The following is a 25975-nucleotide window of genomic DNA, read 5'->3' as shown; positions in this document are numbered from 1 at the left end:
GATTAGATGATTGGGACTTAACACATTGTCACTGGACAAATCAAGTAAGCAGCTACAGTTGAGTGTGGAGAAGGGGTCAAATAGAGGACTCCAGATGATTTGCAAACCATTAAAGACAACAGAGGTGACCTTGCTCATGGACATCGGGTGGAAAAAAAAATCACAGTGCGATAATGCTTGCACTCAGCCCTAAAGGCTAATCTGTGTTTGCTTCAGCAGTTACATGTGAAAATTTTAGTTGGTCACCCTCATGGTAATGTTCCGGAACATATACTCAATTAATTAATAAAGCAACGTGTTTGTTTATTTGTAACATGATAAGTACTTGAAAATGGAGGACAAAATGCTAGTTATTAGTCAAGTAGACAAGGCAAGAAAGGAACAGTTTGCATACTACAGAAAGAAGCAGTGATGTGTGTGTATAGAATCATGTTCATAAAGAGTAGGTATGTGGCTGTTGTTAAGATCATAGTAGAATGTTGACAAATGAACCATTACAGTTGCTTTGGAAACTGTTCTCTGAACTTGCAAAGGAAACATGAGCTGTTCACAAAGTAAAATATGATATCACAGTCCTATTTTTTGATAAAAATGAATGGGGACCTGAATTAAGGAAGGGGATGAAGAAGAGAAGACAGATTTAAGATAGACTTGGGTATTAGAATCTGTAGAACTCGGTGGTAAATTGGATGTGTGAACAATAGACAAAGATTCTGCAGGCACTCTTCAGAAACTCCTTATGGCATCAAAGCACATCAGCCTGGCTTAGCATGAGAAGAGTTGCCCACCACCAACCTTTGCTGAATGAGGAACCTGATTTTCTGCATCCATGCTACTCCTAAGTTTCTTTTACTCTTTGGGAAGTAGCACTAACGCTTTCAGATCACTAGGGCACTAACCATAGCCACTTTTATAGTTGTACAACTGATTTACAGTTTTGAGGGAATAAACATGGATTGGGGGAAGGCTTTCCTGGAAGATGATGTCACTGTCTTAGGACAAAGTCAACTGCATTAAGACTGTTCCATGAGGTTGGTGTCATGAACAGGAAAATTTATGGGGCTTTTGTTCTCAAATTCTTAGCCACCTCTGAGACATATTGTGTACAAAATTCTTTGTTCATTCCTGATATATTAAATCCATAGACACAGACTATTCTAAATGAATGAACCCAGCCACAGATCACAAGCTTCAGGAAGGGACCATGATCAGGACTTTCATGCCTCAGGCTTGCATGCCACTCACCCAGTTCAACAGTGCACCTTCTACAGAGCCGCCCACAATTCCCAACCACTGACTACCATGTTGAGATAACAGCATGTGACTCAAGGCCCATGCAACAGGGCCAACTCACATTACAAAAGAGTGGATTTAGAGACAGAATTTTCATGTGATAGAACACAGTTCATCCCAGTTGACCCTTGAGGTAGGCGATCAAACATCCATCAGACTTCCGAGAATAAGGGAGTTCTACAGAGTCTTCCCCTTCTCTTCATCTCAGGATACTGGCACTGTCTTATCAAAGTCTCTACAACATTCTTGGGCCTCAAGTAGCTATCAGTACTATGGAGTCATAAATATGACAACATTTCTGTTCTTTGAAATGGAAACATTCCTAGTCTGAGCTACAGCGTCATAATTGGAGGGTCCATTTATCTGGAAGTTCTGTCATGCAGATGCAATTTCAGTCACTTCGAAGGTGGTCTTTTCTTTTTCTCCTCCTCTCGTACATGTGAAAAGAGAGACAACCCCCGCCCTGGCCCTCCCTCTGGTGCCTTTACAAAGCTGGAGCCAGACTGATTACAGACCTTTGTTGCTATAAAGACAGAGCAGAATGCAGTTACAAGAGAAGAAAGAGCCTTAACTAGGCTTTCTTCTCCTGTGATGGCTGTTTTTTTTTTTTTTCCTGATACCTTTCCAGAACCATGGCAAGGTGACATCTGCTTAGAATATATTTAATTACAACTTTCCGAAGGCTGAAACAGTAAAACCTCAGAGGATCCTAAGTCACAATTCAAAATGTTTGGAAAAGCAGATGAAGTGTAGTGTCAGCCAAGGGGGGAAGAAAATGGAATTTTGAATAGTCTGCCTGGTCTACTGATTACACGCTAACAAAGAGGATTGCCGGCCTGATTTTAGTCTCTGATTTCCATTCATGTGGGATCCTGTCATTACCATCAGGGTCTTTCCAGGTACCCACAGTCCTTACGATCTGAGGAATAGCAAGAGCATTCTGTTACACTATAATGTGGTAGCTGCAGATACAAGGAACCTGATCCCTACCCCTCTCTACAGCAATTCTAAGGCAGATTGAGGATCTCACCCAAACTACAGTCACAGTGTGTATGTGTGTGGCAGTCTGTACATATAGACGAGTATGTATATACGAATGCTTGTTCAGAATAGAACACACCAAAATCTTCTTTTTTTCTCTTTTTTCTTCTTCTCTCACACAATACATCCCAACCACAGCCTCCCCTCCCTCCACTCCTCCCAGTGCCACCCCCTTCCCCAGATCCATTGTTCTTCTATTTCCCTTCAGAAAAGTGCAGGCCTCCCAGGATATTAATGGAACTTGGCATAACAAAATGCAATAATACTAGGCACAAACACTCATATGAAGGTTGTATGAGGCAACAGTAGGAGGAAGCAGGTCCCAAAAGCAGGCAGGTGTTAGACACCCTCATTCCACTGTTAGGAGTCCCATAAAAACCCCAGGCTGAATAACCATAGCATATATACAGAGGACCTAGCACAGACCCACAAAAGCTCTGTGATTGTTGCTTTGGTCTCTGTGAGCCCCTATGAGTCCTACCTAATTGATTCTATGGGGTGTGTTCTCCTGGTGTCCTTGATCCTTCTGGATCCTACAATCCTTCCTCTCTACCCTAGGTCCCTGAATCATCCAGCTCCTAGTTCCTGGCCATCCAGTCAGTTTCAAACCTGGGCTCCTCTCTTTGGACTTAGGCCTCAAGTTAGACCAGTTGCTGGCAAGCCACTCTCACTAGGGAGGGCCTGGTCCTAGGGCAGTGAGTAAAGGGGCTTCTATACTTAGGTGTCTACATCCTCAGCCATTGGGGAAAGCAAATGGCTTCCCCACAACAAAATCTTACATGTACATCAAAATTCAATGACCTCCAGCAGTGGTTCTCAAACTTCCTAGTGCTACAACCCATTAATACAGTTCCTCATGCTGTAGTGATCCCCTCAACCATAAAATTATTTCATTGCTACTTTATAACTATAATTTTGCTACTGTTATGAATCTCAGTGCAAATATCTGATATGTGACCTCTAGGGTTGCAACTCACGGGTTGAGAACCACTGACCTAGAAGCTAAAGAGATGGCTCAGCAGTTAAGCACATATGTTAGTTGTTTTAATTTTGTTTTATTGCTGTGAAGAAACACCATGACCAAGACAACTCTTATAAGGAAACATTGAATTGGGGCTGGTTTACAGTTCAGAAGTTCAGTCCATTATTGTCATGCCGGGAAGCATGGTGAGACATAGGTAGTCATGGTGCTGGAGAGGTAGCTGAGAGTTCTACATCTGGATCCATGGGCAGCGGGAAGAGAGAGTGAGCCACTCAGCCTGGATTGAGCTTCTGAAACCTCAAAGTCCACCTCCAAAGACACACTTCCTCCAACATGGTCACACACACCTCCAATAATGCCACTTACTATGAGTGAGTCTAGGGAGGCCATTTTCATCCAAAACCACCACATTACTCTTTCAGAGGACCCAAGTTCAGTTCCTGGTACCTCTATCAGGTACCTCACAATGGCTTCTAACTCCAGCTCTGGGGGAATCTGATGCTTCTGGTCTCTGTTGGTACCTGCACTCACATGTACACACAGACATACATAATGAAAAGTGAGAATCAATTTTGTATGAGATCACTTAAAATAAGGCATTAGAAATTTTCACTATATATTAGTAAGCTTTGCTTATCAGTAGAATTAATTATAATTTGGGAAGAGCAGCCTTTTATTCACTAATTCAGTAAATGTATTACACAAATCACAAAACAGAGGTTCATGCTGTGTGCCAGGAGGTGTTCGGATGAGAAGAATGCTTTCAGGGAAACTGACACTCCAACCCTTCAATCCTCAGGGTCCAGTCATCCAGTGTCTTGTTCACACTTCTGAGAATCTATAGCTATGATCTCCTGTTCACACTGAAACAGGGTGGTGGGGTGGCAAACAGGAAAACAACCTCACTCCACTATAAACTCATGATTCTTATTTTGTAAAGGGTGTGCAAAACCTATGATCTTTTGTCCTCAAGCATTTTTTGAGAAGCACTGATCTTAAGAATAAGCAGGTAAGAAACCCTCTGGGCAGCTGTCCAAAGCAACACAAACACATGGTTCCAGATGGATTTTGAAACATCCCATTTTATGAAGAATTTTATAGTCACCTTATAAAAAGACAACTCAATAATACTGATTTCTTGGGAGGGGGGATATTTGATTTCCCAAAAGTAAAGGGCATTCCTTTTAAAATATCAAGTTGCCCGTGACTCTGATGTGGCATTTGAATAATACCACAGCATCCGTGACAATGAGGGACTCTTAACCTGGTTGCTTTTATACACAGTCCATACATGGAGCCCTCTTTTCTCCTTCCATCCATTCATTATTTATAGCATAACTGACGCGCCTTGAGATGGGCAGCTCCTGTGGCTGGATGCTATATTTTAGTTCATCCTCATCTCTGTCTCCCATCGGGCTCTCACATTACAGATCTTCCAGGATCCATGAATACATAAAAGAATTACACAGAGATCAAGAAGAATATTGATATAAATGATACAGTTTTTTTTCTTGGATGGAAATGCCCTGTGCCCCCACTTGTGCAGCAGTAATGTGCAGTTGACATTTTCTAGCAGTGAGTGTGAATTTCTGCTGGACCATGCAGGTCTGCAAGGGCTGCATAACATAAGCCTATGTTTTACAAAGTGCTAAGTCTGCCAAGACTGTTCTGTGACCTCTGAGTTGGGGGACTTGAAGGAAAGACTTTGACCTTGTTGAGTCTTCTATCTACAATCTATGGGATTAGAATTTCTTCATCAGCTTTCCTAGTAAGCTGTAAAGAGATTCAAATGGGATCACTGATGGCAAAGTGCTCTGAAAGAGGGGTATGAAAGAGATGGCCTCAATATCATCATTGAGAATAACACAGAACATCATGGGTCCCTCCAGCATGTATTGTTGGGTTTTTATCACTCCAGCAACCCACCCACCAAACCCAAGAACACCAAGACTTGTGACGACTCAGGGATTGAAGTCTATCCAAGGAGAAGTTATTTAGGAGGACAGAAGGTCTCACTGTCAGTCTGCCTTGCAATGTAGTAATGTGTCCAAACCTCTGTCCATCAAAGATCAGGATCTTAGGAAATATTCCTCTGCTAGCTGGCCCTCAGCTGTCAACCAGACACTGTCTTGGTGTCTCTTCCCTCAGTCTTTTCATTTGCATGACTTCTTTCAACTTCAAAGGAAGTGAAGAGGGTTCCCTGCTATGGTAATATGCCTAGGCATTGGAAGAGAGAAGCTGATAACTCTATAATCCACAGATATCACCACTTCCTAAATTTGTTTTGGAATGGTTTTCCTCCTGGGTTTTTCATTCTAAAAAATCTAATGAATCTGTGAGTTTCAGAAAGTCATTCCACTTTCTGTCTGTACAAGGCTTTCCAGAATCCGAGCTATATATTCTGTAAATTACTTTCTCTTCTTTGAGTCCGGGCCTACTCTTTTGACAAAGCCAGGAGGAAAAGAGGGATACTGATTTACAAAATTCTGTGCTTAAATCTAGAAGGCGGCTTATCAGGACAAGCATTGCTCATAACTCATAACTCAACATCCCACAAGTGTGCACTGCCATGCTCAACTTCGCCAGCATTTGGCAGTCTCCACCATCTCACACATCCTGTAATGGGGTTTGGGAATATGTCTCCCAAAGTGCTTTTGCCATAAAGTAAAAATAGCTTTGGCTGCCCGCTAAAGAGAGTTCTTCCAAAGAGACATTCATTATTCATTGCTCAGTGCTCTTCAGGGCTTCCCACCAGAGATCTCAGGAGCCTTCACACAAAGGCACTTACAGGCCTGACCTTCTGAGAGGAAGTGGAGGAAGTAGGATTCTCCTGGCAATGTCATTCCATTCTTTGCAAACTGAGTGGTGCAGGTCGATCTGCTAGGCGTAGGGGCAGCTCCGGTCTGAATTGACACAGCTCAAAGGAGGGGGTTAACTTTGACATAATGTCACTCTGAGAGTGCAGCTCGACACTGCATGATGTCATCTGTCAGATGTAGGTTTGTTAGGATTTACCTAGCAAAGAAACCACAGGCTTACTGGGACTCTTCTTTGCAAATGCCTTTGTAACATTTTTGGACTAGGCAAAGACTCTTTCCAGAGTTTACAGATACACACCTAACTCATCTATCTTTAATTGACTCCTGAGGCCATGTAACTCACATTTATCTTTCATGACTTAGCACATTTAATGGAGTTCGATTTTGACATCGCAGAGAGCTCACCAGCCACTGTTTTTACATTATTTAGGCCTGAGGACAGGGACTACCTGGGGCATAATGGTGGGAACATTCTTCCTAATGTTCTGCCTCCACTGTCCACAGAAGTGAGGACTCATCCTGAGGCTGTATGTGGCAGTAGATGAATGCTGCTTGGGAATTGGGTGGAAAGTTTAGGCCTTGAGAAATTATCCTTTTAGAAGATTATTAATTTTCTTAAGTTATGAGGTTTCTGAGTCTATGTGATTTCATAGTCAAAGGATAGATTCCTCTACTAATTTCATGAAAGTGAACTTTGGAAGTAGCATAAATACACACACACACACACAAAAAACCCTGCTGCATTCCTTGCAATAGATGTTTCAGTCATTTCCCATAGTTCCCTCTGACGAATTCTACTGTGTAGGGATCCAGGCCTTCAATGTAGGATTTTTCAGGGTCCATACTTCATTGTAAACAATAGCAAAAAACAATTCTAGACATTCCTTTTGGTCACTTTTGTATGTAAGATTGGTTTCATTTTCTAGATACACAAAATTATTTCACTGCTAATATTATTCATGTTTGGGTTTTCCTGTCTCTGCCAGTATACAGCGCCACACATCTCCTTCAATTATTCTGATTCAGGCCCTGAAACCTAAAAGATAAGAAGAGTTCTGTCCTTGAAGAACTCGCAGGTCTACTATGGAGAGACAGACAGTTTTATAAGGGGTCAGAAGCATTTGACAGAAAAGAGCAAGAACCTGGAGGAAGCAGAAGAGGGACAATTACTAGCTGGAGATTGTCCTGGTGTTACATTCTCCTGGAAAACAATGACTAATGGATATCAACCGATACAATACATTTGCTGGATACAGATAACTATGCTTAAGATATCGGTATTGATAGTGTATAAACCTTGAATTTGAGTCTATTTAAGTCTACTGAGTTGATCTTTATTTAAAACTTACATGTACTCTCTGTCATCTTGTGCAAGTAATTAAGATACTTCTGCTACCTAAGGGGAGCCACATGTCTCTTTCAGTAGCTATATCCTGAGACACATTTCCCTGCGGATCTTCATTTTATTATGTGTAAAGAACCAACATCACCTGTTGCGTTATGAATACAAGAGTGCACAGGGTTTTTAATCACTCTGTTAATGAGATAATGAATTTTGTTTGTTTCTAACCAACAGGATATCTATCTAATTTATTAGCAATCTAAGAACCTTGCTTTGGCTATAAAAGCAACAGGCCTTTATGAGTGAAAAACAAAAAAAGTGTAAATAATTTATTCACTGATGCGGGGCCTTGTTCCTGGTACCTCATATGAAAACTAAATGGAAATGATGTTAGATCTGTACCCATCATATACAGCCAGACATCAGTGTTAGAGGCTGACAATGTGGTGGTTGAGTGTATAGCCTAGTTGAATGCAGAGATGTTAATGAGAACTAAGATGTGTGATTAGGGAGCATGTTGGTGTACAAACAAGGTCCACCAAAATCTAAAGAGGAAAAATTCTACCTGAACATGCTAAAATGTCATAAAGAAACAAACTGTTACAGCAGGCCACAGAAGGATTTGCAAGAACTATAGGAATAATGAAGATCCCATGCATGGGAACCCCTAACAATATTCAAGGGTCTGAAATAAAAATAGTTGAGCTTTCAAGGAAGTCCTTATTGCTTACTGCTGCATAGCCAGAGCTACAACACTGTTTCCACAGCACTAGCAAGCATGTGTTGAACTGAGCCATCTGGCTGTGTGAGCAGAACTTTAGGTGCAGTGGATTGATGCTGCAGCTAAAGAAAGCCTGATAGACAAGTATATCACACCTCGGGGGGGTCTTGTTTGTTCATGATAGAGAGTGTGGACCTTGTCCTATAATTAAGTACTTCCTAAACACGTTCCTTTAAATGTCAGGTATGGGACATGCAGGTGCATCACTCAAGGTTCTTATATCTATCCATAAAGCTCAGGAAAGACTGGTTTTCAAAAGCTGAGCTAGTTGTTTAGACTTTCTTGTGTATATTATAAAGCTCCAAGAGGGGACTATCATTCTTCAAATTTCCAAGATCCTGGATAATAATCAAAGACAAGTTCTGGCGTTCTCTGCATGCTTTATAATATCTACTCTGAGCAATGAAAAGCCATTACAGGTTTCTAACAAATAATTGGCATTCAAGCATTCAGTTTAGAAGACTTTGGGTGAGGAACAGAATGGGTGAGGGAAGGGTGGAAGTAAAAAGACTCTGTGGAAGGCAGGTGACACAGTTTAGTAGAAGATGGTGATGATGACTTGAAATCATGCATAGAGAAGGAGGTACGAGCTGTAACTGACGTTCCAGGGGTAGAACATGTCAGAACTAGAAGCACACACAGGTGGTGCCCTAGACAAGGACAAAGAGCCAATGGGTCCCAGTGCACTGACTCTGGCCTCTGTTCTTTGCTGCCAAACTTTGCACCAGGAGCAGGGCTGCATGCAGTCTAGAGAAGATATCATCTAAGGTACATGGCTGCCTGCAGTCTGGAGAAGATATCATCTAAGATGCAGGGTTGCAGTCTGGAGAAGATATCATCTAAAGTGCAGGGTTGCATGCAGTCTAGAGAAGATATCATCTAAGATGCGGGGCTGTGTGCAGTCTGGAGAAGATACAATCTAAGATGCGGGGCTGCATGCAGTCTGGAGAAGATATCATCTAAGATGCAGGGCTGCATGCAGTCTGGAGAAGATATCATCTAAGATGCGGGGCTGCATGTAGTCTGGAGAAAATACAATCTAAGATGCGGGGCTGCATGCAGTCTAGAGAAGATACCATCTAAGGTGCGGGGTTGCAGTCTGGAGAAGATATCTAAGGTACAGGGCTGCATGCAGTCTGGAGAAGATATCATCTAAGGTGCGGGGCTGCATGCAGTCTGGAGAAGGATATCATCTAAGGTGCATGGCTGCATGCACTACAGAGAATGATAGCTGTACTTCTAGTAAGTGGCTGATGAGGTATTGAGAGGAGTATCTAAGATTATGACTATTTCTAACATACATGCTTGCCTGGATAAGGTTGTTTTATTTTATTTTTCAGCCTTCTTTTAATTCTTTTAGAAATATAGTCCCTGAAATCAATATCTCTAGGGAAAGAATAATGAATGTGTAACTCTGTTGTTCTGAACAGACTCTGCCAAAAGCTAAGGTTTTATCTTTATCACATATTAAAGTATAGGTACTATTATACCAAAATAGAGCTCTTCTGAGATTTGAAGCAGGGGTTATAAGTCCAAATGCTCACAACATCCATTCAAGCATTGTAAATAAGTAAAGTGTGTAGCAGGCTAAGAGTTGGGGCATGAAGCTCACAGAAAATGTCTCCATTTAAAAAAAAAAAGTATTGCTCTTGATTTGCTTTTTGGTGGACAGTCTTCTCTGTCTGTATTTTATAACCATTTTAAAGGACTTGAGCAGTGAGCCACGTTTCTCCTTCTTGAGAAGCAATGACTGTCAGCCAGCACAGCTGCATTGTTGGTGATGCAGTGGGGAACGGTGGGTCGGGAAGTTTCGCTTTTCAGGAGAAACTGAACAGTTCGCTTCTTATAGGAAATCTTACACAATTTAAATGGTTCGCAGACATTTTTATAATATGCTGCCTCGAGTAAATAAAGCAAATCTGTGGGCCATGGCTTACGATCTCTACCTTGGTCCATATGGACTATCCTCTATACACATGGGTCTGATTTCTTAGGAAGTTTAAAAGTCATATTTTTTAGGTAGACAGGTGTTAAATGACCTGCTAAGTTGCCCTGAAAACCTATGCTGAATTTCTGAATGGGAAGAGAAAAGCCCTGTTTCCCAAGCCAGTAACTGGAGCAGTGTCCTTATTTTTGCATTAAGCCTTGGCTGTGGAAAGAAAGGCATATATATATATGGAAGAGTTAGTGTTTAAATACAAGTAACACCATCAGTGAAGCAAAGGCAGAGAAACCTTCCAGGATAAAAGTAACAGAAGGCATGAGGTCCAGAGCTGTGAAATGGAAGGCAATTTATTAACATGCATTTTCCACTGGCACGCAAACCTGGTGGATTCAGTTTCACAGAGAGAGTAATATAGAGCAGTATATCAATGAGGACCTTGATGTCAGGGAGACTGTGAAATAGTGCAGGGGGATTTAGTCCTGAAGCTAACATGATGTCACATCTTGGTTCATGGCAAGACTCTTAAAGCACATGTGTGAGCACAGAGATCAGATCCATCTGTGCAAAGTGGGGAGTTCTCAAATGGGTGGTAATCACCCTCTTTCTAAGGAGACTTGGGAGAGGTGTTTAGTCCCTGATGATGGGGGAGATTAGAATCAAGCAAGTTTTGTGAATAGAAAATGATGAGCAGATGAGTCTGCAAGGAAATGGAAATGGGATGAGATTAGTAGCTGCTGCACACCTCTCTGCAGGAAAAAAAAAAAATACAAAGCTTGAAGAGCTGTCAGGCTGGAAGAGGTTTACTTCCTGAAGTGCTATGAAGAGATTTGGACAAACCTACAATTTTAGTAGACAGATGCTGCCAAAGTGTGTTGGTCAGGGCTCTTTCTAAAAAGCTGCCATTTAGGAGTTGCTGGGTCTAACATGGTGGGGAAAAGATGTTATTGTAGTCGTAAGACGCCAGATTCACAAGTGCCTTCTACCAAAAACTATAGAAGTAGCACCAGCCCTGTGTTGGCACTATGCTATACCCTTTAGTAGCTCAATAACTTGGGAGAATAAACACCCTGTAGATGAGAGAGAAGCAACTCCCCCAGGCACTCAGAGGGCTGCTTGTGGGGATCGAGGCCTGAGTTTGTCCTGGCCTTCACAACGCTGTGAGTTCTTTGGGTTAAAGATAGTTTTTGTTTGTTTTGTTTTGTTGTTTTTGTTTTTGTTTTTGTTTGAGACAGCATTTCTTTGTGTAGCTTTGCACCTTTCCTGAAACTCACTCTATAGCCCAGGCTGGTCTGGAACTCACAGAAATCCGCCTGCCTCTGGGATTAAAGGCCTGTGCCACCACTGCCCAGCTAAAGTTAGATCTTGAGAAGAAGATTTCGGTGACTTTGTCATCCTAACCTAAGGATCCTGGTTCCAGGGATCAGGCAGTATCTTCAGCAGAGCGTCTGTGGCTGTGTCCTTCCCCATCCAGACTTCTTAACTTTGCGAAAGGAAGCAGTCCAGAGCAAGTCCCTGCCAGCTGCTTTCCCGTCTGCTCACAAGGGACAAACCATTACGAACTGTAACAAACAGGTTCTCCTGTTGTGTGTAAATACCCTTCCCTGCAGAGAAGAAGTGTGCTCACTTCTCTCCAGAACATTGCTTTACGCCTCCGACATCACCTCGCCACAGAGGGTCACCATCCACCTGCCCCTCTTGCTCCTTGCTTCCTTATCTCCATCTTTATTCAGTCTTTTCTTCTTCCTTCTCTTCCTCCCTTCCAGCCCTTGCATCAGTGATTTCAGAAGATTTCTTATGACGTCGACCATCTCCATCATTTTATTTTATTTTATTACTTTTTATTTTATTTTTATTTATTTATTTTTTTATTTGGTTTTTCGAGACAGAGTTTCTCTGTGTAGCTTTGTGCCTTTCCTGGAACTCGCTTTGTAGACCAGGCTGGTCTCGAACTCACAGAGTTCTGCCTGCCTCTGCCTCCCAAGTGCTGGGATTAAAGCATGCGCCACCATCGCCCAGCATGGAGAGATGGCTCAGCTGTTATAGGCTAGGCTCACAACCAAAAATCTCCATCATTTTAATAATCTTCTTCCAGAAATACCTGGTTGAGTGAAGTTGAAAAGAGCAGGGACACTTCTGTCCCCAGTTCACAGAAAGTGTGGTCTTCAACATGCAATACAACAGGCGGCATGGTGCCGGGCTAGAACACCACGCCTCTAGTTGATTTCTTAATACCAAATTATCGGTCAAATAACAGAAATTGCTTGTAAAAGAAAAACTAAGGGTAGATGCATTAGTGTCAGCTTCCAGATGCCTTTCTGTTGTGGAAAACACAGGGAACCACTGAGGTTAATTTTAGCTCCATGATTTCACCTTTTGAAGTTTATCTTCAAGAATGCCTGCTCCTTTGAGACCTACCCTTTAATTCACTGTTTGCTGGCAGTTTTCTTTATAGAAGTGTCAGGAAGCTCTTGTCTTCCCAGAAATGCAGAAGTCTGAGCTCACAGGCAGAAAGGTCTGTAGCTCAGCCTTTATATCCACTCCTGAGTAATTTTTTTTTGAGAAGGTCATTTCTCTGTTTTTCCACCTGCAAAGAGGAGATAAAGTAACTTTCAACCTACTATCTCCAGAGAATTAGGCAGCTAAAATTTACAAAATTTCCTGAAGATAAAAAGTGGAAAATAAATATGCTATCTATTATAGAACAGTAACTTTTTAAAGAGCTCAGCACTCTGGAAATACCTAAATTAAAACCATAAAATACTGAACTAGATTCACACACATATGTGCGTGTGCATCTATTTTAGTACTTTTATATATACACACACATACATATACATATACACACATACGTACATATACATATACACACATGCACATATGTGAGATTATCTGAATTTATATTAATTCATGAATTCATGCTTTGTCTGAAGCTCAAAAGCCAGCTTGGAATTTTGGTACCAATATTTCAGACAGATTGAGGTTATTTCTGGTGAAACGATGTCAGCCTAAGAAGCTAATCTGTCTAGACCTCAGGCTCCTCTGAGTGAGCTGAACCAGGAGGGGGCTGATGCACCCTGCTACTCTTGAGTTCTCCTAATCGCTGCTGGCTTTCTGGGAGTATGAAGTTGCACCAAGGTAGTTGTTTTTCCAAAGTTCTTCTGCATACATGAGGACATCAGGGTAGGAAAGTGTTCAGTAGTGGGTCCCTTCATCCATTCTCTTTATATTGCTGACCAGGATTGGAGGAACCAAACACATACAAACAACCAAAGCACGTCACTCCCAACTTAGTCACTGGGAGGTGAGTTTAGGAGAGAACTGGAGAGGTGGTTCTGTAGGTAAAGCATTGTTATGTGACCATGAAAGCCAGAGTTTGGATCACTAGACCCATGTGAACCCAGATATCGTATCACATTTCTAATGCCAGCATTCCAATGGCTAGACAGGGCTGGGTTGTGGGAGTGGGAATGGGGTGGGGGTGGGAAGGTGGAGAGAGGAGAATCCCTGGAAACCTACAGACCAGCTAACTTGGTGTCACAGAGTGACCTGTGTTGAGGTGGAAGACAGGACAGCACCAAGGTTTTCCTCTGACTTTCACATGCTTTTGCACACCATGAAGCATGTGAACCTTCACGTGTGCACGCACATGCGCACACACACACACGCACAAATTTTTCAAAAGTGAAAAATTATTCTCACCAAGAATATTTTTAACACCCATAGTATCTGAAATTCTACCAAAGCAGCTTGTCCTTTGCGTTCTGTGAGCTTAATTGCTGCATGTGTGTAGGCACCCTCCCTTAGTTCAAATGGCTTGATCTTTACCTTTGCTCCTTGCCCAGAACCTGCAATCTAGGCCAGGAGCAGATAATGAGAAGGTGTACAAAGTCATAAACCTCCTTCAAGAATTGTCTTCTTTAGAATAATAGCAGGTGATTAAACAGCTCATAGCAATCAAGAGGCCTGGAACAAAGGGTGGCCAAGGAGAAGGGGAGTTGTCAAGATAGGACAATTGCTAGAATAAGAGAGGGACTCAGCCCAGACGGTGGCAGATCTATGATAGTAATAGCTGCCTGCCTGACTCCCTCTCAGAGATGTCTGAGGCCACATCACATCTGATGTTAACTGTGGCCTCCAGGTACGGCAGCCACAATGATGCAGAAGCCACAATGCACATCACACACTTGCCATTGTTGCCCAGGATATGCTACACAGGGAAGCTGAGGCCAGGGAAGGGCTGCATTTGAACTATGTCCAGACAAAAGAGATGGAGCCATTTTATGAGAGGAAGCATAAGGCAGAGAGAAGGCCTAGAAACCACAGACCAGGAAGAAAGAGCCTTTGTGTCATTGTGTGTCATCCAGCATGGGGATGATACTCACATTTTTTTCTCTGCAACTGGTTTAAGGATACACAATTCATATTTCCCAAGAATTTGGCATAATGCCTACAACCTTCACCATGGAATGGAGGTCCTGATAAACTGGAGATAATAGAGAAAAATGGGGACTGCATATCTTCTCTCATCTCTGAAGTCAGACCAAGTCGATGTTCAGAATGGCAGAGCACATTTTCAGAAAGGGGGATGAAGAAATCTATTTGCACTCAAAATGTTTGGGCCTCCTGTCTTGGGACACTGAAAGACATTGTACCCATGCCCCATGGCCAGTGTCAGAGTTTAAGTAACAGAGAACAGGAAAAGTGCCCAGAGAATGGAAACAGTCAAAGATGTTCCCAATTATCAAGAAAGGGAGAAGGCTTGATTCTAGATGTACAGCTGAATGCTTGGATGTTGGATCCAAAGCCACATGGGGAGGGACTTCCAAACAGATGGTGGTCAGATGCTACTCCATGGACTGTGCAGGGAAGTAAACTAGGGTGGGCTGTGACAGGAGGTGAGGAGGGTGGGCTGTGACAGGAGGTGAGGAGGTGGGCTGTGACAGGGAGGTGAGGAGGTGGGCTGTGACAGGAGGTGTGGAGGTGGGCTGTGACAGGGAGGTGAGGAGGTGGGCTGTGACAGGAGGTGAGGAGGTGGGCTGTGACAGGAGGTGAGGAGGTGGGCTGTGACAGGAGGTGTGGAGGTGGGCTGTGACAGGGAGGTGAGGAGGTGGGCTGTGACAGGGAGGTGAGGAGGTGGGCTGTGACAGGAGGTGAGGAGGTGGGCTGTGACAGGGAGGTGAGGAGGTGGGCTGTGACAGGAGGTGAGGAGGTGGGCTGTGACAGGAGGTGAGGAGGTGGGCTGTGACAGGGAGGTGAGGAGGTGGGCTGTGACAGGAGGTGAGGAGGTGGGCTGTGACAGGAGGTGAGGAGGTGGGCTGTGACAGGAGGTGAGGAGGTGGGCTGTGACAGGGAGGTGAGGAGGTGGGCTGTGACAGGAGGTGAGGAGGTGGGCTGTGACAGGAGGTGAGGAGGTGGGCTGTGACAGGGAGGTGAGGAGGTGGGCTGTGACAGGGAGGTGAGGAGGTGGGCTGTGACAGGAGGTGTGGAGGTGGGCTGTGACAGGAGGTGTGGAGGTGGGCTGTGACAGGAGGTGAGGAGGTGGGCTGTGACAGGAGGTGAGGAGGTGGGCTGTGACAGGAGGTGAGGAGGTGGGCTGTGACAGGAGGTGAGGAGGTGGGCTGTGACAGGGAGGTGAGGAGGTGGGCTGTGACAGGAGGTGTGGAGGTGGGCTGTGACAGGAGGTGAGGAGGTGGGCTGTGACAGACAGGTGAGGAGGTGGGCTGTGACAGGGAGGTGAGGAGGTGGGCTGTGACAGACAGGTGAGGAGGTGGGCTGTGACAGGAGGTGAGGAGGTGGGCTGTGACAGGAGGTGAGGAGGTGGGCTGTGACAGACAGGTGAGGAGGTGGGCTGTGACAGGAGGTGAGGAAGTGGGCTGTGACAGGGAGGTGAGGAGGTGGGCTGTGACAGGGAGGTGAGGAGGTGGGCTGTGACAGGAGGTGAGGAGGTGGGCTGTGACAGGAGGTGAGGAGGTGGGCTGTGACAGGGAGGTGAGGAGGTGGGCTGTGACAGGGAGGTGAGGAGGTGGGCTGTGACAGGAGGTGAGGAGGTGGGCTGTGACAGACAGGTGAGGAGGTGGGCTGTGACAGGAGGTGAGGAGGTGGGCTGTGACAGACAGGTGAGGAGGTGGGCTGTGACAGGAGGTGAGGAGGTGGGCTGTGACAGACAGGTGAGGAGGTGGGCTGTGACAGGAGGTGAGGAGGTGGGCTGTGACAGACAGGTGAGGAGGTGGGCTGTGACAGGAGGTGAGGAGGTGGGCTGTGACAGGGAGGTGAGGAGGTGGACTGTGACAGGAGGTGAGGAGGTGGGCTGTGACAGGAGGTGAGGAGGTGGGCTGTGACAGGAGGTGAGGAGGTGGGCTGTGACAGGAGGTGAGGAGGTGGGCTGTGACAGGGAGGTGAGGAGGTGGGCTGTGACAGGAGGTGTGGAGGTGGGCTGTGACAGGAGGTGAGGAGGTGGGCTGTGACAGGAGGTGAGGAGGTGGGCTGTGACAGGAGGTGAGGAGGTGGGCTGTGACAGGAGGTGAGGAGGTGGGCTGTGACAGGGAGGTGAGGAGGTGGACTGTGACAGGAGGTGAGGAGGTGGGCTGTGACAGGAGGTGAGGAGGTGGGCTGTGACAGGAGGTGAGGAGGTGGGCTGTGACAGGAGGTGAGGAGGTGGGCTGTGACAGGAGGTGTGGAGGGTGGGCTGTGACAGGAGGTGAGGAGGTGGGCTGTGACAGGAGGTGAAGAGGGTGGGCTGTGACAGACAGGTGAGGAGGTGGGCTGTGACAGGGAGGTGAGGAGGGTGGGCTGTGCTGCCAAACTGTCAGGCACAGAGCAGACCATCATTCTGACACTCATTGGCTGAGTGGTATCGCACAAGTTATGTAGCTTCTGAGTCTCAGTTCCTGCAGATATAAATTGGAAAACTTGCAGTTTAGAAGGTGCATGTGCATGCGTGTGTTCATGCCTGTGCGTGAATGCTTGTGTGTGTGTGTGTGTGTGTGTGTGTGTGTGTGTGTGTGTGTGTGTGTGTTAAGAATCCATGTTGATGATTTGGTTCTCTTTTGGGATGTTGGTTGCTCAGCTTTGCTGTGGGATAATGCTTTTGTACACTGGTTTAATAAAATGCTGATTGGCCAGTAGCCAGGCAGGAAGTATAGGCAGGATAAGCAGACAAGGAGAATTCCAGGAAGGGAAGGCTGAGTCAGGAGACACCAGTCCATCATCCAGGGAGTAGCATGTAATGGCACACAGGTAAAGCCACGGAACACGTTGCGACAGATAGATGAACAGAAATGGGCTGTTTAAATGTAAGAGCTAGTCAGTAGTTAGCCTGAGCTAATGCCAAGCACTTTTAATTAATATAAGCCTCTGTGTGTTTACTTGGGTCTGAGTAGCTGCAGGACTTGTGGGTGACAGAGATTTGTCCTGATCGCAGGCCAGGTGGGACACAGGAAAACTTCAGCTACATGGCTTATCCCCCAGTTTGTCTCAAGTTTCTGCATGAAGAGTACTGTAGCTAGAGTTTTCCTGCCTGGCCCACAGTCAGGACAAATCTTTGTCACCCGCCAGTCCCACAGCCGCTCAGACCCAATCAAGTAAACACAGAGACTTATATTGATTACAAACTGTATGGCTGTGGCAGGCTTCTTGCTAACTGTTCTTACAGCTTAAATTAATCCATTTCCATTAATCTATACCTTGCCACATGGCTCGTGGCTTACCGGCATCTTCACATGCTGCTTGTCATCGTGGCGGCTGGCAGTGTCTCTCTGACTCAGCCTTCCACTTCCCAGCTTTATTCTCCTCCTTGTCCCACCTACACTTCCTGCCTAGCCAATGGCCAATCAGTGTTTTATTTATTGACTAATCAGCAACACATTTGCCATACAGAACATCCCACAGCAGAGTACTGGATATAAGTTTCATTTATTCCACACAAATTTATTAACTACTTACTACATTCTAGGCATTTATTCTAGTTTCATTTCTGTCACTGTGATAAAATGCTCTGACAAAAAGTAACTTGGGGAGAAAGAATTTATTTTAGTTCACAATTACAGTTTATTGTCCATTGTAGCAAAGAAGTTGAGGTAGCAGGAACTTAATGCAACATGTCTACAGCCAAGAGCAGAGAGAAATGAGTACACACATGCCCACATGCTTGCTTGTTTGCTCTTCTCTGATACTGTTCAGGACCTCTGTCTGGGGAACAGTGCTGCCTGCAATGGGCTGTGTCTTCCTATATCAACTAACTATCGGCAATCCTCAAGACATGACCATAGCCCAACCTGATCTAGATGATTCCTATTAAAACTCTCTTCCCAGGTAATTCTAGGTTGTGTCAAGTTAACAATGAAAACTGACCTTCATAGCATGTTCTATATGGCAGGAAATATCCTTGAACAGAATAGATGAGAATCATGCTTTCTGGGTCTTATATTGTACTAAATACCTTGTAAAGATATGTAACAAATAAGCTCATAAAGCAAAATAAGATCATCTACAGTGTCAAGGGAAAATATAGAACATGCAGACTCATAATGAATCTTCAAAGAAGAGTGTGAAACTTTAAATATATTGGTCTTGGAATAGCTAGTTATGGTCAGTTTGCTGACCATAGGAAGGAATGTCAAATTTGAACTCTCCATCCCAGAAATAGTAAATACATTCTCAGATATGCTTGTGATCACTGGACAAGGCACTAGACAAGTGTCGGGGTCTCATCTTTCAGGATGTTATACTTTCATGCTCTCTGGGACAGGGAATGACAACCATAATAAATATCAGATAAGTTTGGTGAAGGCAAATGTGGTCTCTCCCTGGCTGGTGTCACACCAGGTTTCTTAATCTCCACTTCTTTGTGGTCCCCTGAAGTTCTCTCATCTTCCAGAAATAGACGTAAAAGCATGCTTCTTTTGTCATTGTGTCACCTGAATCCAGTGGGCCATGTATGGTGCCTTCTGCCTCTGTGTCTGTTGGCATTCATGGACCATGAGGACCCCAAAGAAAAATGAGACGGCCTTCACTGTCCTCTCAGGGCACTGAATGTTCTGTGTTCCCCTTTGTTAGGAACTAGCTGAAGTCCCACAAGAAATTAATCTTTCAAGCTTTTGACTAATTGCCAGACTACCGATTATTGATCTTCAGAGCAGATCAGAAAACCTGGGTTAGCAGAGCAGTGTTTTCTTGTCAGGCCACAGCAGAGCTGGGGCAAGTACACATGGATCATTCCTGAGCAACAGTGGTTCCTGGCACTGTTAATAGAAAATGACCCACAGGAGAAGCTGTTGGGGATTTGTCTCAGTTCATTTGGCTTTGATCTCCAATGCAATTCCTCTTTCCATATTGGCAAAGGTCAGTGGGTGGGTTGAGGCCAAGGACAGTGTGGTAGTTAGACTTGTTGCTGCTGTGGTGAAACACCTGAGCGAAATAGTTTAAGGAAGAATTCATTCTGGCTCATGGTTTTAGACATTTTAGCTCACCATCCCTGGCTCTGTCAATTCTGAGCCTATGGTGAAACAAAAAAAGGAAACAAACAAAAGTCATAGCCATGGGAACATGTAGATGAAGTTGCTCACATCATGGCAGACAGGTCATAGCAGTAGTAATGTGTGGGTGAAGCTGCTCACATCCTGGCAGACCGGAAGCAGAAAGAGGAACGGAGAGGAGTACAAAACAGGGTATAGCTCCCAAGAACATGCCCACAGTGTTCAACCTCCACTAGCAATCCCCAACTGCCTAACATTACCAGAACCTCTTAATACAGTGCTGCCATCTAGAGACTTAAGAACTCAATGCATGAGCTCTTTGCGGCGACACTGTACATCCAAAGCAGAATGGGCAGCTTGGAGTACTAGGTTCTGAGGATGGGAGTCACTGGTGACCCCCACTCCACGGAGGAACATAGCAATGGAGAGAAGGGTATTTAGAGAAGCAGTCATGAGAACTAAAAGTTATGGTAGGTAACATACTGCAGCAGCCACTGAGAAACCCTAGGTTCCAGAAGAAAGTTGAACAGGAGGCCTAAGTCCCAACCCCTGGTAGCTGACAGGATATCAAAAGAGTTGAACACATGAACAAGTCATTTCAGTAGATTGCAGATGAATATTCACAAGGGAAGCACCATTTTCAGACTGGCCAAAAGTCATTTGATCCTGAGCTGGCGGTGCTCCCGGAAGTGGGAACGAACTCCAGAGTGCATGGCTCATTCCGGTTCTACCACAAAGCACTGGGGGAGGGGGTAGGATTTGTTTGTTCTCATAGACTCCTCCATTTCAGGAAGCTCTTTCCATTTGTTGTCATAAAGAAGCATGTATGTAATCTAATTCTGATGACACTTGGGTGTTACTTGGAGCTGAATCAGGTGCCAGAGCATGGTGTTGTCAATCAGCAGCCCTTGACCTCAAGGTATCCACAGTGGGAAGGATTGGACGGAGACCAGCTTGTGGACAGACACTTGCAATGCAGGATGACCAATGTTTTCTGGCTCTGTGCATGCAATGAGGTGATAGTGCCAGGCCACTCAAGGGGCATGTCCATAGGTCTGGAGGAGGGGGTATGGCTCCCTAAAACAAATCAAGTATAATGACAGGAGCATTGGGTGAAGATAGTTTTGGGGGTGTAATGTTAAGGACACAGGGAGCAACCAAGCTCTATATGTCCCGAACCTTAGAGGTGAAAGGTCAGTTTGTGAGGACAGTCAAGGTCCTTGTCCTCCAGGAAATCCTGCAGAGTGTCATGCAGGTCAGTGGCATGGTCAGCCTTTTAAAAAAGAAATGGCATTCTACAACATAGGAAAACTGGCTCTTCAGAGACTAGGGAGCTGCAGTAACCTACCAAGTAAGAGGGGATGAGGCCCATCCTAGGACAGTCTTGCAGGGGACCTTGGCCCGGAAGTAGCACACAGGGTCCATGTCTGATCTGATGTGGATGGTTAGACAAGGGAGACTCTAGGTACACTCAAAAGACCGTAGTGTCACTGTGAACATGGATACAGAAGAAGGAAGTTTGAAGTCATACTTTTTATTTCTGAATTTTGGGAGACACATACAAGCAGTCTAGCACATGAATTTCTAATAACTGGCCATGGTGTTTTAGCAAACGGGGATAATAAATACACACTAGAGAATACCAGTGAAGAAGTAGCAATTGAATTTGTGGGTAAGGAGGTGAGAACATGTGGGAAGGTGGTCACAGGGCACTGCCCCCCCCCCACTTGGTGTACCCCGAGAGCATGTTTCACAGCCAATATAATAAGTGTGCTTCCACACACCAGCAGACACACTCTAAGGCCCTGGGCTTGTAAGTTTGCCTGCTCTGTACATGAGCTGTTTTTTAAGTGGTGGAATATGCCAGTGATCAGGGTCTTTTTCCTCAGCTACCTGGCCCCAGAGTCCTTTGCAGAGTACATACGGATAGCCAGTGAAGAGGGGGTTGAGGCACAGGGAAAACAGTGAGAGCTGCCTTGACTTGAAAAAACTGTTCAAGCACAGAAGAGGCAGCGAGACCAAGCAGCCAAGAAATCGATCCTGGTCAACACAATTCACCTGTAGGATAATCTCAGCAATGAGCAGGACAAAACATGTCTCTTCAGAACTCAGAAGCCCAGGAAATAGCCCAAGCATCTACTGCCAGCCTGGGTACACATCTGATCTCAGTGGCACTTTTGCAAAGCACAATAAACCAACAGAAAATATAACATTGGAAGAAAGCTGCATTGATTTAGTTTTTCAACAAAAGCAAGAACTCTGATAGAAATGTATCTCAAGTCTATTAAAGCTCACCTACCAGGCAGCTTGTAAAAGAAGCTAAACTACATTACAATTCTATTTGAAAAAGAAACTTTAATCTATTATCCAATAATTTTGATCTTTTCCTCCATTATTCCTGTCAAGTTGTCCTAACTGTCAAGTGCACTTAAAATATGCTCTGTGAATTATAAATTATGTATCATTATAGTACAAACCAACTATCTGATGCTTTTCTTTTTGCTCCATAACAATGTAAAGAAGAGACACCAGACGTTTCCATCTTTCTCTGTCATATGAGCAGATGGTAGGAAGTTGGGTCTGCAAGCCAGGAAGAGCCTTCACCAGAAGTGAGAATCGGATGTCGGTCTCCCTACTCTCTATGTTCTGGTCTGAATACTTGTCTTCTCAAAGTCTTAACGCCCAGTACAACAGTATCAGCAGGCAAGGCCATTAAGTATGGTTAGATCATAATGGAATTAGTGTCCTTATTTTAAACAGGTTAATGAGGCTTTGTCTGTGCCCTTCTGTCATCAGAAGGCACATCTACAATGCTGTCTGTAAGGAGGCCTTCACAGACACTGACTTTCCTGGGACCTTGACTGTGGACTTCCCAGCCTCTGAAACTGTGAGTGAGCAAAGCTTTTGTTCACAAATTTCCACTCTAAGGTATTTTCCCATGTAAACTTGATCACACAAGCACAGAGTCCCATGAAGCTTTCACGATTAACCCCACCTAAAAACCCCACCTGCTAATACTGTTATATTGGGAACCAGAATTTGAGGATGAGACAAACATTAAGATAATAATATGGAGACTGGGACATCCCAGGTCAACTTCTGGCATGGTTTTACTTCTGGTGGAGGGCTCCTCTTGGCTTGTACCTTCTCACTGTGTGCTTATATGGCAGAGAGAGACAGGGACATCAGGCACCATCTTTCAGAAAGAATCCAGATAGGTCAAGACCTTTATGATCTCTGAATGAGATTATTGAAGATCTCATCTGCATTATAGGCCCAAGTAGGAGTAGGGCTTCAACACATGAGTTTTGAGGGGGAAACAATTCAGCTCACAGCATGATGGGAAGAAGAAGAAGAAGAAGAAGAAGAAGAAGAAGAAGAAGAAGAAGAAGAAGAAGAAGAAGAAGAAGAAGAGAATTAGATGGTAAAAGCCTTATCTGTACATTGGATGAAACCCTCATGGGTCAATGTATAATAATGATTATATAATATATTTGGTATCTGTTGGGAAGGCATATTTTATATCCACTTAGAGCCTTGGACTACACAAAGTAGGGATTTTGCAAAGTCAATTCTACTTCTTCTCTGCTGTACTCAACAATAAGCCCTTGCTGTGGCCTTCTCGTTGTGATGCCTCCACTGAGTTCCTATGTAGAACTGAAGAGCCCAGGGTGTTGGCATCACAAAGAGGGGCTTTATGAACTGATTAGGTTGTTAGAATGCTTATACAGAAGACCTCAGAGCATGGATTAGCCTTTTCCCCCAGGCTCCAGACTCAAATAAATTCTGCCTTTTAAAGTCACTAGTGTACGGCATATGACTCAGCAGCAGACACCAGCTATGAACTGCTCTGCTTTGCTGCTCTCCCTCCAGCAATGACTTTCATTGCTAGTTTGGAGGCCTTCACTCTCTTACAGGTTAACTCTGAAAAAGTTGTCTATCCTGTATAAATAATAGTACTCAGAAGAGCTGAGATGGCCCAGTGTATAAATGGGACATTTGTGGGATGAGCTGGGACAAGTAGGTGACAGTGTGCATATTTTCTGATTGCATCATCCTTTCTTTTTCAAAACTCAGGTGACAGTGACAGATGGTGGTTCTTCTCCAAAACAGTCCACCATTTGGGTGGTAGTTCAGGTTCTGGATGAAAATGACAACAAGCCCCAGTTCCCTGAGAAGGTCTACCAGATCAAGCTTCCAGAACGTGACCGCAAGAAGAGGGGAGAGCCTATTTACAGGGCTTTTGCCTTTGACCGAGATGAAGGCCCCAATGCAGAAATCTCCTACAGTATTGTGGATGGGAATGATGATGGAAAGTTCTTTATTGACCCTAAAACTGGCATGGTCTCTTCCAGAAAGCAATTCACAGCAGGAAGTTATGACATCCTGACGGTAAGATTGAATTCTAGGGCATCACCCCCACCTGGTGAGCCCTCTTCTTCATGCCTACTTCCTTGATCAATGAATCTCTAATGTGGAGAGTGCAGAGGTAGTTGTGAAAAGCTGCTTTCTGGGGGCCAGTTACAGGCGAGAACTCTTACCTTTCTGGGTGATGTTCTAAATAATCAGATATCTTTGTTGCATCCTATCAGTGAACCTTCACCAATTCCATGGCCTGCTGGGGTCTAGATTCCCAACCACACATCTTGGTCCCTAAATCATTTTCAAGGTACTGCACATAAAGGACAGTATGTATCTAGAGTAAAGCCGAAGAAGCTGTGATACGTACACACAGGCATCATATGCTCACACTCACACATGGACACAGACAGACATATACTCACATACATGTGCACACATGCATATGGTCATACAAATGCATACACATTTGCACACATTCCCACACATGTGCATGTATATCCCCACATGATGTACACACTTATACACATGCTCACACATGTATACATCACACATGCATACATACATATGCATGCACACAATAAATTTATACATATTCACATATGCATGCACACACTCATATGCATGTACACACTCAGTGCATGTGCACAAAATTATACTCATATGCTTATATACATATGCACACATATACTTACATAGTCACACATGCATACACTCACATACATATACATACTCACATGAATGTACACACATGCTCATACATCCTAACACACAAGTAGGGACTCATAGTGTACTCCATTTCTCTTCGACTCTCACTAGAGGTGAAGTTCAGAGTCATGCTATGATAAATCAAATCAGCTAATTTTACTCACATAAACTATCATTCTTGCCCCTGAGATACAATGAATTGTAAGTACAACATTTATTTTTCATAGTTTCATATCTTAAAAGTTGGCTTCTGGCAGATGTAGTGTGAGCCCTGTTCCCAAACAGGTCATCTGCTCACATTCCAGAGTCCCCTCAACAGGATACCACTCTTCTTATTATTACACTGTGCAGAAAATGGTCTTTTGGCTCAGTACTGTGTGAGTGTAAGATTTAAACTTCCACAGACTCGGAGCACTAAGTCATCTTTCTGTGTTCCCTCCATGTGTGAGTAGATCAAGGCTGTGGACAATGGCCGACCACAGAAGTCCTCCACGGCCCGCCTCCATATTGAATGGATTAAGAAGCCCCCACCTTCACCTATACCATTGACATTCGATGAACCGTTTTACAACTTCACCGTCATGGAAAGTGACAAAGTCACAGAGATCGTAGGGGTAGTGTCTGTGCAGCCAGCTAATACCCCTCTGTGGTTTGACATTGTTGGTAAGTTGAAGTCTCTAGAGCATATCAGGAAATGGACTTAACTGAAGGAACTAGCCAAACAAACAAACAAACAAATAAATTTTAAAATAATTTAAAATGCAAAAGAAAAAATTAAAAACTAGCAATTAAGCCTAAGTTTAAAATTAGTGCTGGAATGCAAAAGAGCCAGTAAAATGAATAACCAACCTGTGCTTTCGTTCCAATTCTGTAGCTAAGCTGAACAGAAAGTGCTCTCTGGCTGGATTTTTCCATAGTATGTTATTTACTGCAAACTTAATGTCTTTCTGTGTGTCATTTTAATTCTATTGTCACACTTGGCTAATCTCATTTCTAAATGTATTGATGGTACTAGACTTGCTGTCCTTCATTTCTCTCTTTTTCTTCACCTTTTTTTCTGCATTCTGTTCTTTTTTTTTTCTGCTCCCGACTGCCCTGCTTCAAGGTGGCAAGCATGCTCGAGAGATGTTCTATATTCTACAGACAGCTTGTGGGCAGAACTGTTCAACAGAAGGTACCCTTAGTGCAAACACATTTGCTAAAATACAGCTATCCAATCTGCCTTTTACGTT

The 25975-nt window shown here is 44.1% G+C and overlaps 1 protein-coding gene across 10 annotated transcripts in view; it reads left to right on the top strand.

The window, feature by feature from the left end:
* The window catches only part of Fat3 (FAT atypical cadherin 3), a 621862-nt gene that overhangs the window by 476310 nt on the left and 119577 nt on the right, over positions 1–25975 (top strand). For 8 of the 10 annotated variants that reach the window (XM_052753008.1, XM_052753043.1, XM_052753024.1 and 5 more), the window contains 3 exons: positions 23754–24068; positions 25196–25406; positions 25849–25917. In XM_052753008.1, coding sequence (XP_052608968.1) covers positions 23754–24068; positions 25196–25406; positions 25849–25917 — 595 coding nt within the window. The remainder of the gene's footprint in view (positions 1–23753; positions 24069–25195; positions 25407–25848; positions 25918–25975) is intronic. The other 2 variants (XM_052753051.1, XM_052753034.1) reach the window with 1 other exon arrangement.

Source organism: Peromyscus californicus, unplaced genomic scaffold (assembly GCF_007827085.1).
Source record: "Peromyscus californicus insignis strain IS unplaced genomic scaffold, ASM782708v3 Scaffold_11__1_contigs__length_118956290, whole genome shotgun sequence".
Classification (NCBI taxonomy): Eukaryota; Metazoa; Chordata; class Mammalia; order Rodentia; family Cricetidae; genus Peromyscus; species Peromyscus californicus.
Note: the sequence above shows the minus strand (reverse complement) of the source record. Positions and strands in the feature narration are given on the sequence as shown.